Source organism: Maylandia zebra, linkage group LG9, assembly GCF_041146795.1.
Source record: "Maylandia zebra isolate NMK-2024a linkage group LG9, Mzebra_GT3a, whole genome shotgun sequence".
NCBI lineage: Eukaryota > Metazoa > Chordata > Actinopteri > Cichliformes > Cichlidae > Maylandia > Maylandia zebra.
Genome location: NC_135175.1, coordinates 35,076,874 through 35,094,842, shown reverse-complemented (window position 1 = coordinate 35,094,842; position 17,969 = coordinate 35,076,874). Strand labels below are relative to the sequence as shown.

The 17,969-nt window shown below is 42.0% G+C and overlaps 1 protein-coding gene across 6 annotated transcripts; it reads right to left on the bottom strand.

Annotated features, from left to right (window-relative positions):
• Positions 1-1,208: 1,208 nt before the first annotated feature.
• On the bottom strand, positions 1,209-16,316 carry LOC101466888 (uncharacterized). Of its 6 annotated transcripts, XR_013100247.1 has the most exons (7): positions 16,259-16,316; positions 14,241-14,346; positions 9,956-10,045; positions 8,034-8,202; positions 6,447-6,734; positions 6,054-6,183; positions 1,209-4,619 (listed from the first exon to the last, which is right to left on the bottom strand). XR_013100247.1 is itself a non-coding variant. In XM_076888544.1 (4 exons), exons 2-4 carry the CDS (start codon positions 14,259-14,261, stop codon positions 4,200-4,202), a joined length of 1,122 nt encoding a protein of 373 aa, XP_076744659.1. In that variant the 5' UTR covers positions 14,262-14,346; positions 16,259-16,316; the 3' UTR covers positions 1,209-4,199. The 6 variants fall into 6 exon arrangements, 1 of the variants encoding a protein (XP_076744659.1); XR_013100244.1 differs by having other exon boundaries at positions 6,054-6,734; XR_013100246.1 differs by lacking the exon at positions 8,034-8,202 and having other exon boundaries at positions 6,054-6,734.
• Positions 16,317-17,969: the final 1,653 nt, after the last annotated feature.

Genomic DNA, 17,969 nt, shown 5'->3' with positions numbered 1-17,969 from the left:
GCTTCAAATAGCTCCAAAAGTAGTCCCAATGTTCATCTTTGACTTCTGTGTCATTTTTAAGTTTATTCAGCATGGACTCATAGGAAGCAGTCTCAGTTCAGGACATACTGCAGTCTTCCAGTGCCTAAGGATAATCCTCGATGCAGTTACCAGTCCAACCATAACAACCGTAAAAATATTATTGAGAGTTCTTGGAATATGAGAACGGTCTCCTAACAAGCACAATTCAGGAGTCAAGGGCACTTCTGATCCTGAACAACCTTCTAAGAGTGTGATGACTTCCTTCCAAAAAGGAGCTATAAAGGAACATTCCCAAAAACAATGTAGGAAAGTCCCCGCCTCAATTGTACATTTCCAACAGAGATAGTCAGGCATAAGCTTCATACGATGTAATCTTGTTGGAGTATGATAATATCTATGCAGAATTTAATAATGTATGCATTTGCTCGTCGCCTCCTTAACATAAAGCCTATTTCCCGCCAAAATGCCCATCCATTTTTCGTTTGGAATTGGTGCATTTAAATCTTTCTGCCACAAAGTTTTAATGTTCGAACATTCCCCACTTCTATTATCGTTTACCAGCCTATAAAAACACGTTGCTGTGTGGTGCTCCTGAGGCATATTTATAAAATTTAGAACAAGATTTTCATGTCCCCTTCTGAACTTCGATGTCACACAATGTCTAATTTGCAAATATCTCCAGAAATTTTCCTTCCCTTCCAATTTGTATGTTTGAACAAGGTCTCTATAGGACATAAATTTTCCATCTTTAGATAAGTCGCTAATAACAATTATGCCATGAGACTGCCACAATTTCCAAAACACGTTTTTTTCCTATATGAATAGCTGGATTGTTCTAAAGAGATGAGTAAAACTGCACATGAGGTGATATTTTAAGAATTTATGTATATTGAGCCAAACCTGGCTAGAATGAAACAAAATTGGGTTCAGTGAAGTGCAGCTTTGAGACAACATACCTTTTGGATCAAAAGGAGTATAAATCTCAGACTCTATACTTAGCCATTCCTGTCCAGCTTGATTTATTCCCCAGTAAATAACCAATTTTGCCATCTCGAATGAGACTGAATATAATCTTGGATCGGGTAAACTTAAACCACCCTTCTCCCTTCTCTCATATAATTTAAGCATATAATTTACTTAGCTTGATTCTTGCCCTTTTCCCATCCCACAGACACTGCTTAATTAAGTTCAATTCAATTCAATTTTATTTATATAGTGCCAAATCACAACAAAAGCCGCCTCAAGGTGCTTTATATTGTACAGTAGATCGCACAATAATAGATACAGAGAAAACCCAACAATCATATGACCCCCTATGAGCAAGCACTTTGGCGACAGTGGGAAGGAAAAACTCCCTTTTAACAGGAAGAAACCTCCGGCAGAACCAGGCTCAGGGAGGGGCGGGGCCATCTGCTGCAACCGGTTGGGGTGAGAGAAGGAAGACAGGATAAAGACATGCTGTGGAAGAGAGACAGAGATTAATAACAGATATGATTCAATGCAGAGAGGTCTATTAATACATAGTGAGTGAGAAAGGTGACTGGAAAGGAAAAACTCAATGCATCATGGGTAGGGATGGGTACCGGTGTCCGGTGCCATGATGGCACCGGTTCTGACATAAACGGTAGTAACCAGACCGAAAAGCAGTGCACATTTCGGTGCTTTTTTTTTCCTGAGCTGTGATACACTTTACGTTTCCGAGGATTGTAGGCGGGGCCAGGTACGTACGTTCTTTTATGCAGAGCTACAGATTAAAAATGTCCAAGGCGAAGCGGTCAAAAGTCTGGCTGTACTTCATAGCAAAATATGCAAACTCAGCAGCAACAAGTGCTTTAAGCTGATACTGTGATACTGTCAAAGGAGGTAACACCTCAAATCCGATGAAACACCTGGCGACGCATAGCGTTTTTTTTAAAAGCCCAGAAATGCGCCGTATTTGATAGCTTGCTGCGAGACCTCATACCGAGCACATCTACTGCGGGTGGGTTGCCTGTTATGCAACATCCCCCAAAAACACGAAGAGGAGAGTCCTGGCCCCTAGCCCTGCCAGTGTAGCAGAAATGATGATGGATGATAGTGGCAGCAGCCGTTCTTCTCTGCGTGAGTAGCTAATTTACGTTGAGTAGGCTAACCACGTTATTACATTAATGCATGTAAGGTGAACTAGCAAACATCATCATAGCTACATGCGGCTGTCTTCTTGTTTGATGGCAGATACTCCCTTCACCCTGGCTAAAAAGGCTAAAATGACCAAAGAAAAAGTGGAAAACAGTTAAACATGAGAGGTTTTTGGACAAAGTTTGTGTTTTTTCCATTGTTTAAGCACTGCTTCCAGCCAAGAGTGATACCATATATGCCCCATAGCTGCAGAAAAGGCTAACATTGTTATATTTTTACAAAAAACAGCTGAACATGAGAGGTTTTTGGACCAATTTTGTGTTCTCCATTCTTTAAGCACCGGTTTGAGCACCGGCACCGTTTCAAAAGTACCGATTTGGCACCGGTATCGGATAAAACCTAAACGATACCCATCCCTAATCATGGGAATCCCCGGCAGCCTACGTCTATTGCAGCATAACTAAGGGAGGATTCAGGGTCACCTGGTCCAGCCCTAACTATATGCTTTAGCAAAAAGGAAAGTTTGAAGCCTAATCTTGAAAGTAGAGATAGTGTCTGTCTCCTGAATCCAAACTGGAAGCTGGTTCCACAGAAGAGGGGCCTGAAAACTGAAGGCTCTGCCTCCCATTCTACTTTTAAATACTCTAGGAACAACAAGTAGGCCTGCAGAGCGAGAGCGAAGTGCTCTAATAGGGTGATATGGTAAGATGGGGCCTGATTATTTAAGACCTTGTATGTGAGGAGCAGGATTTTGAATTCTGGATTTAACAGGACGCTAATGAAGGGAAGCCAATACAGAAGAACCTTCAAAGACACAAATACAGAAGAAATCTGCTCTCTCTTTCTAGTCCCTGTCAGGACTCTTGCTGCAGCATTTTGGATTAGCTGAAGGCTTTTCAGGGAGTTTTTTGGACATCCTGATAATAATGAATTACAGTAGTCCAGCCTGGAAGTAATAAATGCATGAACTAGTTTTTCAGCGTCACTCTGAGACAGGATATTTCTAACTTTAGAGATATTGCACAAATGGAAGAACGCAGTCTTACATATTTGTTTAATATGTGCGTTGAAGGACATGTCTTGGTCAAAAATGACTCCAAGGTTCCTCACAGCGTTACTGGAGGCCAAGGTAATGCCATCCAGAGTAAGAATCCGGTTAGATGCCATATTTCTAAGCTTTTCAGGGCCGAGTACAATAACCTCAGTTTGATCTGAATTAGGAAGCAGAAAGTTAGCGGCCATCCAGGTCTTTATGTCTTTAGGACATTCCTGCAGTTTAACTAATTGGTGTGTGTTATCTGGCTTCATGGACAGATAGAGCTGGGTGTCATCTGCATAGCAGTGTAAATGTATGCTATGTACCTGTAATACCTACAGCATGTTCTAATCGCTCTAATAGGATATTATGGTCGACAGTATCGAACGCTGCACTGAGGTCTAGCAGGACAAGCACAGAGATGAGTCCACTGCCAGAGGCCATAAGAAGATCATTTGTAACCTTCACTAAAGCTGTTTCTGTGCTGTGCTGAGCTCTGAAACCTGACTGAAACTCTTCAAATAAGCCTCTGCAGATGATCTGTTAGCTGTTTGACAACTACTCTTTCAAGGATTTTTGATATGAAAGGAAGGTTGGAGATTGGCCTATAATTAGCTAAGAGTGCTAAATACACTAAAATACAGGAAGCTCTCCTTATTCAAAGTTTATGTTTAAGGCCAAAGTTGTGGTCCCCAAGTCAAACTGGAACCAGCTAACCACTCCAGCTATGATGCAAATAAATGCCAGTTCACCAGTCAGCTGCTACAGACTGAACAACTGTCATAACAATTTGCATATTAATGATCATGAAACTGTTTCCACAGCTTACTGTCAGGTCCTGGTGCCAATTAGAGTCATTACACAACTGCCTTTTTAAGGCTTGGGAAACCTGCAGCCATCCTAGACTGAAGAGGACATGACGGATGAGTGATAAAACGCGCCTCCTACTGAAAACGCTGCGTCTAGATGAACAGAATCAACTTTTTGGTGCAACAGTTTATTTCCAGAGTGGACTACATTTGGACTACAAACTGGGATTCCTGCTGCAGTTCTTGTTGGCGTGCGTACGTTCATGACGGTTACGTTTATCTGACCGGGAAAACCTTTTGTTACAGTGTCGGCACTTGTATGGTTTCTCTCCTGTGTGGACACGTTTATGCACTTTAAGCTGATCTGCAGTGGTGAAGGATGACCCACACTGGTCACAGAGGTGCTCTTTAACCCCACTGTGGATGAGTTCATGACGTTTTAGTTTATCTGGTGTGGGGAAGCCTTTCCCGCATTCTTCGCAATAATGCAATTTGTGTCCAGTATGTCGCCGATGGTGCATCATTAGGTTTGTTTGCCAGTTGAAAGTTTTTCCACACAGGTCACAACGAAACGGTTTCCCACCACCACAGTGATGACAGGGTTGAGAACTGGATCCATCTGTGCTGCTCTGCTTCTAAACAAAGACACAAAGACAGCGTAAGTCAGGGAATTCCTTCAACATTTTAATCCTGAACCAGGCTTGAAATAAAGAGCATCTTTGCCAACATCAAATTACATTTTATTATATCTGAAAAAAGTTAACCCATCAAAGTACCAGATACCTTTTATACCTTTACTTTAAAAAAAATGAAGTCATGCAAAACTGTACCCTCAAACAATCCCTGAAAGTGCATGGGGTGAGTCTATTTTTTTTTATTTAATCCCTTTTTTAAGTTTTAATAATAGAAGATAATCACATGAAACCAAATCTGTTTTAATCCCACATGCGGTTTCTCAGCACGTTGCACAGTCTGACCTTACTGGCAACAGTTCTTTCTCTAAAATCAGAACACACACCTGAATGCTCCAGATCAGCAAACTGTGAAACTCTGCTTTTATAGAGGTCCTCATCAGGAGTTAAAATATGTTCAGTTAATTAAATATGATTGGTAGTTGAATGCAAAACACTATCATTTGACTTCAGTTTTTATGAGCTGTTTACTGTTTTTTAGATGATGTCACACAGACAGCCAAGACATCACATGATCTGTGTGCATGGTTCTGATGTGAAACTGCATTTGTGCTACTTCACTGAGTGGCGTAAGAATAACCTGGATGAGTTTTTAAAAGACAGTGGGTCCTTTAAAAAAATGGCAGGTAATTTCAAAGGTAACATTTACAGTAACCAAAGAAAAATTATTTTGTGGGGTCATTTTACTGTGACATGGAGAACAATGTAAGAAAGAGGACATGAGAGGAAGAAGAGATTATTTTCTAAGATAAACACAGCTCAAATATAAAACACAGAGATATGCTGTGATGTTGTTGGTATGTTTCACAGATACAACTAAATAAATAATAATAAAGACTTGTTTAAGGCTGGTAGTAACAAAATGTATGAAGACAGAATGTAAATGTGGTTCTTTGCCAAGACGCCTGTTATGTCTAGACGACACTGGTGAGTTAGGTGCCTTTCTGATGATTCAGTAATCTGGAGGTCAGTGTAATGTAGCTTAAATAGTAATAATAAAATGATAATGATGATAATAATAAAATAAATCCAGTAAAAATGGTCAGGGTACAGTGACCAGACTGAAACAGAGTGTAAAAGCAGCCAGTGTCCAAAGGAAAACTACAGACCTTCGGAAAGCTGGCGAGCTATTGCTCGAGACAAAAAAAACCCCAAAACAAAACAACCTACAAGAAAGTTTTCTTTGAAGCAAACTATAAAGAAATTAAGGGGAGACATGAGACTTCTGCAGTGTAGTATAAACTTTGGCATTACAAAAGTATAACAAACTCAAGTTAAAAGTCATAACTGAAATTGAACTAATTGCTCACATGCACTTTCATGAGGAGTGTTGATCCAAAAAGGCTAAAATTACAAGAAAAACATTATAATACATACCTCACAGTAACTGCACTTGTAGAGTTTCTGTCTGGTGTGAATCTGTTGGTGGACTTTTACAGAACTCTGTGCTTTAAAAGTCTTTTCACACAGGTCACATTTATAAGGTCTCTCCTCGGTGTGGGTAAACCTGTGGATTTGTAATTGTTTGTATCTTACAAACAGTTTGCCGCACTGTTCACAGCAATAAACATCCTGTCCGGTGTGAATACGCTGGTGTTTATTTCGATTTTCTATGTGGCTGAAAGTTTTTTCACAGATGTCACAGCTGTAAGCCTTAATACCAGAGTGGGAAACCTGATGTTTCCTTAAGCTACTACTTTGAGTAAAAGCTCTGCTACACTGATCACAGCTGTAAGGTTTAACTCCTCTGTGGATGAGCTTATGCCTTACCAAGCCTTCTTTCCTGGTGAAACCCTTTCCACATTCATCACAGCTGTACGCTTTAACTCCACTGTGAATGACCTGGTGTGCTTTTAAGTTTCCAGGCTGGGTAAAAGAATTCCCACACAAGTCACATCTGAACGGTCTCTCTCCCGTGTGGATGACTTCATGTCTTTCTAGAAAATACTTCCGAGTAAAAGTCATCCCACACTCATCACAGCTGTATGTTTTCTCTCCCTTTCTTCTGTGAGGTGTGTTGGTCTCCTGAGATCGCTGACTTCTCGCTCCATGTTGGTCCTGCAGTGACAGAGATACAAACATTGAGTGAAATCCAGTCAAACATAAACTTTAAACTTCGTCCATTAATACTAGTTTTAAACATGAGATTGGAGCATGGCAGTCACCAAACACCTTGTAGGATGCATTTTTAAAATAACCCATATTTTAATAGTTTACATTTATTTAATGTTTATTGTCTGTGAAGGTTCTCAGTCATCCAGGTCATCCTAGTCTAAGGAGCTTGGAAGGAAAACGTCTGGACTTCTTTAGTTTGCCTGAAGATGTTTCACCGGTCATCAGAGAAGCTTCTTCAGTTCTAGGGTCAACTGGTGGAGAGTCTCAGATTTAAACCCAGTGGGAGTATCCCCCTAAAGAGGGACAAAAGGACCCCCTGATGATCCTCCACCTAATCACATGAGCCAAGATGTGAAAACGGGTGTGGGTCACAATCAGCCAGGGTTTCGAGTGAGCTCATTGTGACTCCTAGCCCCACCCTGTCATGTGATTTCCTGACACCCTAAACCAGTTCTTTGCCCACTTTGACCAACAGAACAGGGACACCATCACCCTTCCTGCTGTTTCAGAGAGGGACGACACCCCTATCCAGCTGGAGCAGCATCAGGTCAGAGCCACACTGCACAGAGTCAACGCAAGGAAAGCAGATGGTCCAGACCGTGTAGCAGGTAGAGTGCTTAAAGCATGTGCAGACCAACAAGCAGAGGTTTTCACCACCATCTTCCACCTCTCACTGCTACAGTCTGTAATACCACCCTGCTTTAAGTCAGCCACCATCTCTTCCAGTGGACGAGACCAAGACCAAGGAGATGGAAATCGACTTCAGATGAAGAAAGCGAGCTGAGCACTCTACCCTCTACATCAGGGGTGACGAACTCCAGGCCTCGAGGGCCGGTGTCCTGCAGGTTTTAGATCTTGCCCTGGGTCAACACACCTGAATCAAATGATTAGTTAATTACCAGGCTTCTGTAGAACTGCAAGACATGTTGGGAGGTAATTTAGCCATTTAAAATCAGCTGTGTTGAATCAAGGACACATGTAAAATCTGCAGGACACCGGCCCTCGAGGCCTGGAGTTCAACACCTGTGCTCTACATTGATGGAGAGGAGGTAGAAAGGTTAGAAAGCTTTAAGTTTCTTAGAGTTCACATCTTAACATACGTTACCTGGTCCACAAACATTTCCCACCAGGTACAAAGCACAGCAAATGCTGTACTTCCTCAGTAAGCTGTGTCAAGCCCAAATACCCGAAATACTGCTAAGTAAGTTCTACCGCTGCACCATCGAGAGCCTTCTGACTTACTGCTGTAAACTCTGGTCCAGCTGCTGTACTATGGAGGACAAGGGGAACTTGCAGCAGGTGGTGTGGGCGGCAGAGCGGGCAGTTGGCATTTCATTAACTCCCCTCAGAGACATTTATACAGGCAGACTTCAGCAGAAAGGCAGAATCATCATCATGGACCCCTCATACCCTGGACATAGAGCAGGGTGATGTGACCAAAAATATTTATCATGATATACATTTGAAAATGAGCGATTATGATATAATTGACAATATAATTGACACTAGACAAAATACTTTACAACTATACAACATTATTAGTGTGAAATAAAACCCATCAATGTATTTTCACTCAAACAAGCAGCTGTTTTTTATGTGAATTAAAGTTATATAAAAATTTTTGAACAGCCGGTTCCGCTCTCTTAATTCTCTGATAAGTCAGGGCCAAGCCAGCTCCGATCAGCAAGAACCCTGTTATCATGGTTCTGAATCTTCAGCATCCTCGATCGACAGTCCCGCCAGGCACACGATCCTCCATGTCTGCCACCCGTCCATCGTGTATCCGGCAGGGAAAGTCCCTCCAGGACACTCGGGCTCTCCCGAGCCCAGACTTCTCATTGAGAAAAGGGTGTCAATAGCATTCAGAGATTGATCAAATCCATAATTCTCTTTTAGGTTTTAGAAACAGACTGTGAGTGTTCCAGGGAAAATAATACAAAAAACATGAGACTACACAAGGACATAAGAGCTAAGCAGGGAAGATAAGGGAGAGGAGAGGAGAGGAGAGGAGAAAAAGTGCATCCGCCTCCTCCGAGAGTCAAAGACTCAGTCTTTATGGTGTCATCCACATATCTGAACCAATGGCTTGGTGGTGTTCCAGGGTAGGATAGCAAAGCCCTCTTTTCCACTTCTTCCATGTACAAATTGGCCACAATGGGTGAAACTGGGGAACCCATGGCACACCCATGTTTCTGCCTGTAGAACTGACCCTTGTATGTGAAGTAGGTGGAATGAAGACACAGTTCCAAAAGCAAACACTTGGTCGATGCTGAGAGTGGTCCTGTTGCTGAGGTTGGGGTTATCCTGTAATCTCTTACGGACTACCTCCAACGCTTCCGTGACTGGGATGCAAGTGGGATGCACCTGGGTGAAAATCAAATCTCAGGACGTACTACATTTCACGGATCACATTAACTCGGTGGACCGACACATCAAATTAACTAGGGAGGATATGAAAAGTGGCAGGTTAGCCTTCTTAGACTGTGAGATTTCCATCAGTAATGGGGGACATCTAAAAGCTGACGTGTACCGTAAACCTACACATACGGATCAGTGGATGATGACTCTCATCATCCACTGGAGCACAAACTGGGTGTCATCAGGACGCTACAACACAAAGCGAACACCATCCCCACAGACACAGCAGCCAGGGAGGCAGAAGAACGGCACATCAAGAAGGCCTTGAGTAAATGTGGTTATCCCAGCTGGACTTTTGTCAAAGCAGGAAAGGCACCTAAAGAAAGCTCCAGCTGATCCAGGAGAGAAGGACAACCGCTGCCTAAGCGAAAACCTGTAGTGATCCCATATGTGTCAGGAGTATTGGAGCAGTTGAGACACAATTTTTCTAAACATCAGGTCTCTGTGGCTTTTAAACCCCAAAACGCTGCGCCAAAAACTGGTCCACCCCAAGGATCGGGTCCCCCGACACAAACAGAGTAACATAGTGTATGCCAAAGGCGTAGATTTGGCATGGACAGAAGGGACACGTCCCCACCAATATCCAGCGATTATTGACTTGTACCCACCAATAATTTGATCTCTTCCAGAAAAGAAAAAGAAAACCGATAGAAAAAACCCCAAAAAAAAAAAAAAACAATCTGTCAACGTCTTCTTCACCCAGCGGTGCAGAAAGAGTTAAATTACGTTCTCTACTGGAGTCCTACCTCATGTGACAAATATGGCCAATGTGATTGGCTGTGCCTTTCGGGGAGCTCTGTTTAGTTTTAGCAGCGGTAAGCCTGCGCTGCGAGGACCTGCAAGGAGGAGAGGAGGATGGCAGCAAAAAGGAAGAAGCTGGATATAAGAAAGTATTTTTCAAAGAAACCTGTAAATCACTTAAAGTCAAGTTCACTCATAAAATGTGTCCGTCATAATAACGTTACAGGCTATGCTAGGACATACATGCCAACCCTCCTGATTGTTCTGGGTGAATCCCGAATTTCAGTGCCCCTCCCGAAAATCTCCCGGAGCCAACAAAATTGAAAAACCATATCCCAGATTGCCTCAGCCAGTTTCCAACAATGGCTACTACTACTGCAGCTACTTAGTTTTAATATTACTCTTATTACCCTTTCTGGGTCGCAAAATAAAGTTTTAACATATTTTCAGGCGAGAGTGTAGCTGTGTAAACTTTAAGTATCTGAGTAGGGGAGAACAGCAAATTCCCGGCACATTGTTTTCAAACCCCCGTGGTCTTTCGCTACTCAGGTTAAACATGATATATAAGTCACTTAAATAACTCAAACATGTTATTGTTTGGCATTTTTCAGTGTTTTATTTGTTCGTGAGTAAATCGGTTTGGCTGAGATTAAAATTATTAAATAAATAATAATAAATAAATGTTTATTTATATAGCACCTTTCAAGACAGAATCACAAAGTGCTGCACATAAGATTACAAGTCATAAAAAGATTTAAAAAGAGAAAATAAAACAGGCAAAAAATTAACCAAAAGCAGTTTTAAAAAGGTGAGTTTTGAGTTGTTTTTTAAAAACAGCTACTGAGTCCACAGTTCTTAATGTTTGGGGGAGAGAGTTCCACAGTCTGGGGGCCACAGTGGCACTATCACCCTTAGTCCTCCTCTTAGTATTTTTTAAAGCAAGTAAGCCCTGATCAGATGACCTCAAAGACCTGCTAGGTCTTTTATTAGATTAGATTAGATTAAATAAAGCTTTATTAATCCCTCGGGAGGGTTCCTCCGGGGTTTTCTCACAGCTGAATAAACATCAAATAGAAAACTGATTAAAAAGAAGTGTGAGATGGTCGAAAAAAAACGTCCGGTTATATTTTAGATAGCAAGGAGCAGACAGCTGAGTTTCACTCCACCGAGAAAGCTCGTGACGTAATTCTGAAGGCTAGATCGTCACAGTCGCTCATTTCCGGTCTACCCGGCTTTCAGAGGACCACGAAGGCCGGGTCCTCAGGTGGACGCAACCTCTGAATTTGGACACCCTCGCTGTTTCCGGCCGGACAATAATGACGGTGACATTTAACTTATTTTATTCGATGAATAAACATTGTAAAATTCAAGTTTTTTGTACATATATATATATATATATGTATGTGTATGGTAATTTTAAATGGTTTAAAAGCATGTAGAATAGCATATGTAGGCAAGTATATTTCTCTTTTTTTATCAAGAAGCAAAGACAAAAAGGAAAAAACAAGAAACATGGTAGGGTTGGGAGGTTGAATCATCCGTCCCCACCAATGCTAAAACCAAATCTACACCCTTGGTGTGCGCTGTTAAGTGCCAGGAGGATTGACAGGATTTATACATCAGGGAAACCAAACAACCTCTGGCGAAACGGATGGCACAACACAACACAAAGGGCGATCGTGGCTCAAAGAGTTGGGTGTTCGTCTCGTAACTGGAAGGTTGCCGGTTCAAGCCCCGGCTCAGACAGTGTCAGTCGTTGTGTCCTTGGGCAAGACACTTCACCTACCACCTACTGGTGATGGCCAGAGGGGCCGATGGCGCGATATGAAGAGATGCCAAACTGTGTTTCATTCTTCTGGTAAAAGTGGCAGCTCGGGCTGCCACAAACGATTATTTTGATAGTCGACTAATCAGATCATGCATCCATTGTACATACAACTTATTGCACCAGTAGCATCTGCTCTTATATAACTATCATTAGCTTACAGCTTTAAGTGTTTAAGGTCTGTGCTAACTAAAAATAAAGACAAGATGATAGTTTATTGAATTTTAATGAAATTTACAGATTGTTTCGGTGAAGTTTAATAAACTCCTTGCTATCTAAAATATAACAGTACACTGAAGTAAATTCTCGAGCATCTCACACTTCTGATAATCAGCTGTCTGCTTGAGGTTTATTCAGCCGTGTAAAAACTATACAGTAACCTTTGTTGGCAATAACAGAGGTCAAACGTTTACTATAGGTCTTTACCAGGTTTGCACACACAGTAGCTGGTATTTTGGCCCATTCCTCCATGCAGATCTTCTCGAGAGCAGTGATGTTTTGGGGCTGTCGCCGAGCAACACGGACTTTCAACTCCCGCCACAGATTTTCTATGGGGTTGAGGTCTGGAGACTGGCTAGGCCACTCTCAATCAGTCGTCCTGTCCCCCTGGCAGAAAAACAGCCCCATAGCATGATGTTTCCACCCCCATGCTTCACAGTAGGTATGGTGTTCTTGGGATGCAACTCAGTATTCGTCTTCCTCCAAACACGACGAGTTGAGTTTATACCAAAAAGTTCTACTTTGGTTTCATCTGACCACATGACATTCTCCCAATCCTCTGCTGTATCATCCATGTGCTCTCTGGCAAACTTCAGACGGGCCTGGACATGCACTGGCTTCAGCAGCGGAACACGTCTGGCACTGCGGGATTTGATTCCCTGCCGTTGTAGTGTGTTACTGATGGTGACCTTTGTTACTTTGGTCCCAGCTCTCTGCAGGTCATTCACCAGGTCCCCCCGTGTGGTTCTGGGATCTTTGCTCACCGTTCTCATGATCATTTTGACCCCACGGGATGAGATCTTGAGTGGAGCCCCAGATCGAGGGAGATTATCAGTGGTCTTGTATGTCTTCCATTTTCTGATGATTGCTCCCACAGTTGATTTTTTCACACCAAGCTGCTTGCCTATTGTAGATTCACTCTTCCCAGTCTGGTGCAGGTCTACAATACTTTTCCTGGTGTCCTTCGAAAGCTCTTTGGTCTTGGCCATGGCGGAGTTTGGAGTCTGACTGTTTGAGGCTGTGGACAGGTGTCTTTTATACAGATGATGAGTTCAAACAGGTGCCATTCATACAGGTAACGAGTGGGGGACAGAAAAGCTTCTTACAGAAGACGTTACAGGTCTGTGAGAGCCAGAGATTTTCCTTGTTTGAGGTGACCAAATACTTATTTTCCACCCTAATTTACGAATAAATTCTTTACAAATCCTACCATGTGGATTCATGGATTTTTTTTTCACATTCTGTCTCTCACAGTTGAAGTGTACCTCTGGTGCAAATTACTGACCTCTGTCATCATTTTAAGTGGGGGAACTTGCACAATTGGTGGCTGACTAAATACTTTTTTGCCCCACTGTAACTTTAATCTCAGCCAAACTGATTTACTCAGGAACAAATAAAATACTGAAAAAAGCCAAATAATAATATTTTTAAGTTATCTAAGTGACTTATGTATGTTTAACCTGAGTAGCGAAAGTCTCTGAAAACGTCGGAGCGCTTTTGAAAATATGTGGTGTCCTGATAAACTGAGCAGATATTTGAGGTTTACACAGCTACATTCTCGCCTGAAAACATGTTAAACGTTTATTTTGTGACTCAGAAAGAATAATAAGAGTAATACTAAAACTAACTAGCTGCCGCCATTGTTGGAAACTGAGCTGGGCCGCGCTATGAATTCTGGGACACAGCTTCTTCTTTGGGGTTTAACGGCAGCTGGCATCCTTGTACATGCAGTGCTGCCATCTTCTGTTTCAGTTCGTTATTACACTCTTAAACCCTACTACTTATTCCTGCGTCTTTTGTGATCTTACAAAGCTTCAAATGACGCGTCGACTATTAAATCAGTCGTCGACGATTTTGATAGTCGACATAATCGTGACTAGTCGACTAATCGTGGCAGCCCTAATGGCAGCAAAGACTTATCTTATTTTATCTTTAGAACAGAAGATAAGACAGAGAAGAACAAAGACGGCTGTAGAAGAAAGCTGTCCCGTTCGTTGGAAAAATTATTTATTGTACTTAAAAAAATGTGGTTTCGATATGAATTTTGTTTCAGTATGCAGATATGCATATGCAAATGTGATACTTTCATTTTTTACAATCTTGTCTTCAGTGATTTCTTAGTGTGAATGTAGATTCTGAAGGAGCACAGGACAAAAATAGGCTAAAGCTGCTGCTGACTGCTTTCTTTATTAACCCAGCAGCTGATGAAGTGGACACAGTTACAGTAACTGCAATATTTTCCTCACCATCACTGTTGAGCTCATCATTTCCTCTGTAGTGGCTGAGCTGAATCCAAATGGCTGAAAATGTTCCTCTGCTGCTCCATCAGACTCTTCTCCTCCTGCTGATCAGCTGGGACACAAAACAGATCTTTGTTAGACTCCAATGAAAGCTCAGAGTGTCCCACATGTTCATCAGACAACACAGAGTGGAATTCGTGTGACACCTGAGAGTTGTGATATCAGGTAACTTCAGGAGAAACTTGACAGGTGCCCAGTACTGTGAAATATTTCATTTTTCATCAGACAATTTTGAGTGAATCATGTTCAAGACACCATCACAGACCGATAGACACGTTTTTGAATGAATCAGACACCAAACCAGTCTAAAGCCTTGGACAGGGAGTCCTTTCACAGCCAGCACCAGCATCCAGATTCAAAGCACGCTCAGCTGCAACGATGAGAAACAGGAGCAGAGTAAGAGTGACCTTCATTGAGCTGACGTGACTGAACAGAGCCTCCCTCTCTCAGGCTTACTCCCAGTACGCTCAGTGAGAGAGACATTAAACACAAAGCAGAACCTATAAAGATGTTGGTTTATCATTTATTATTTCACTAATAAATACAATTATCTTTTGTCACAGCGGTTTCCTATCCCAGCTATGATGGGGCGAGAGACGTGGTACACCCTGGACAGCTCCCCAGCCTGTCGCAGGGCTAACACAGAGACAGACAGCCATTTCCACTCACACTGACGCCCTTTTAGCTGTGAACTCCTTTGCAAACATAATTGGACATGCACAATAATGCACAGCTATGATAGAATGATTTGCTAAACCTGCTGTCCATTCTGCTGCCATTATGCATTAAAGAGCAGCTGCATGACATTCACAGGTGATATACGATATGCCTCAAGTGACTCCAATGGTGCCCAAAGCAGCAGCATCGCTTCTTCCTGTAATCACCATGAAAATCTTTGGTCGGAAAAACCAGGAGGGGGTGTTAATCAAAGCTCCTGATCAAAAACTGGAATGTGAAGGAAAGTGATCTTTGCAGCTGCTCCATGAAAAGCTGCAGATGTTACTTGAAAACATGCAGATGAACTTTTAATTTAGTCTCTTTTGGCAAAAATGGGATTTCCAGGATTTGCCAAAAACGACTGCAGGAACTTAAACTGTTATAAATCTGTCACCAATATGTCAAACAGACCTGTTGTGACTAAGCCAGACAGAAAATTCCTATTAAAAGAAGAAGCAACCAGTCAGTGTTGTGCATCCTTTATGTATCTGTAAGAAGTCTCGCTGACATGAAAAATCTCGGATAATCTGAAGAGGAGGGCAGCAAAAATACAGCATCACAGCTCTATAAACATGCTTCAATGACCAAAAGGACTGGATTGATTACAATGTAGGTGTAATAACACAGAGCCTTAAAAGCACTTGCAAACCAGGTGATTTCTTTATTTTATATAGAAGCCCTGTTCATTAAAGTCTACTTACAGATAGAAGTAAAGATATTAGACATAAAAACTCACAGAAACACCTGAAAGCATTGTCGCATATGATCAGCGGCTAACAGAGGGAGGATGAGCTGACTTGTAGCAAACACTCGGTCTGTAGAAAGTAGCGGAACATAGAAAACAACAGACGAGCCTGCTCTCGTTGGAAGCAGAGGCGGATTCTCTCTCTCTCTGCTGGTATGAGTCAGTGTCTCTTACCCATCAGCCTCAGTGAACGGATCTTCTATGTTAGTCTGTACAACAAACAACAAACGCAACAATGACCGTGTACACGCCCGTGTGTGCCCGCCTGTCACAAACAGCAGCGGTAGCATCAAAGTCAGGCCCAGCCCGTTTGGTGCACCAAACAGCTGCAGCATGCTGAGCTAATGGTTAGCTGGTGTTCTTCTCCAAACACTCTCTCACTCTTCTCTCAACGTGTTCACAATAAACTGTGAACAGACACCGAGGAGAGCAGCAGAAGACCTCATTCAGGAGCTAAACTCAACATGAACTGAACTCACAGCAACGTTAGCTCGGTGCTTACCTTTAGATGAGAGAAACTCGGTTTGTGATCCAGCTGCAGCTCTTCTCCGCCTCTTCCTGTTCCTCTTTACATGCAGTTTACAAACAATGAATAGGTGCATTATCGCCACCAACTGGTGTGGAGAAACTAATGTGATTGAAGTTTGATCTATGTGAGGTTTTTACTCATTTTCAGATTTCTGACCTTTTCTGTTTTAAACTGTTCTCTTTAATCCGGTGCGTCATGTGAGAGTCTCCTCTCTTCCAATTTATCCTGCATTGTTTTGAATCCTGAAAAAAACCTCCCTGCAGGCAGGGATTGCTCAGTAGGTAGAGTGGTGGCCCCACGATCGGATAATCGCGGGTTCAATTCCCCTGAACAGCTACCCTGAGGTACCCCTGAGCAAGGTACCATCCCTACACACTGCCCCCCGGGTGCCCAATGGCTGCCCACTGCTTCACCGAGTGAATGGGTTAAAATGCAGAGAGGGATCAATAAAGTAAACTTTCTTTAAACCATCTTCCCCCCCTCGCTGTTGACCTGTTTAAGCCGTCTCTTCCAGAGTTAATGAGCCAGTATCCAGGAGAACATCATGTTCTATCTCTGTTTAAATGTCTGTTCTGTATTCTGAATGAGATCCCTTCTCCTTACAGACAATAACTATCACTGAGCTTTTTCTCTGCCCTAAGCTACAATAAATGACTCTGATTTCATTGACTCTTTGATGGATTTGTATAAATATGAACATTAGTGCTGATCGATGTCTGCCTGCCCATCTTCTCCACAATCACCTCTACCTAAATATTTAAACATTACATTTAGCACTTGCTTGTCTTAATTTCTTACTTACTGAGTATACGTTCTGTGTATGGCCCATTTTATGCTCTCATTAAACCAGTGAGATATATATATATATATATATATATATATATATATATATATATATATATATACACACACACACACACACCAGTACCCACCTTATTACCGACATTAAAGTACAGTAGTATAGGCCTATTTAACACCATATACAGTTCAGACAAGACAATTGTATTTCTTATATGAATGTTATTTATTTTAACTGTCATAAACAAGATGTGACAAGTGATCATAATAACAACTGAACTGCAGTAAAACATTCACAGAAGGTGGGACATCCAATGTTTAAGTGATGACGTATGAACCCTGCTTCCAAAACTACTCTGCTTCTGTGGTTTATCATGTTTTAATGCTTTGTATCTTGTTCTATTTAATCTGAACAAGCCCCTAAAACAGTCTGTGATCACCGTCTGCCTCTCTTGTTTTTTATACCGCTAATCATTTTCAAGCTCACTTTTTAAAACCTTACCATTAACTACAGCCCAGCCCATTGAGCAGTATATTAATGACTAACCTTGTATTGTGGGTGGATTATCTCGGTTGTTCTCCTGACTGAAGTTTGGTTCGTTTACAACAACAACAAAACTAGCTTTCATCCTCCAGCTTCACTGTGCATATATTAGACTTGTAGTCAAGACCGCCTAAACCAAGACCAAGACAATACCAAGACCAGAGGGTATCGACACCAAGACAAAGTCGGGATGAGATCAAGACTGAGACAAAAAAGTGTTTAAACTGCAGCCAGATGCTGCTTCGTTTACGCATGTCAGGCATATTTATGTGTTTTTGCGATGCACTCGCACAGCCCTCCTCACCTCTGTCTACTGTCTCACTCACTGAGTGGACAGACGCA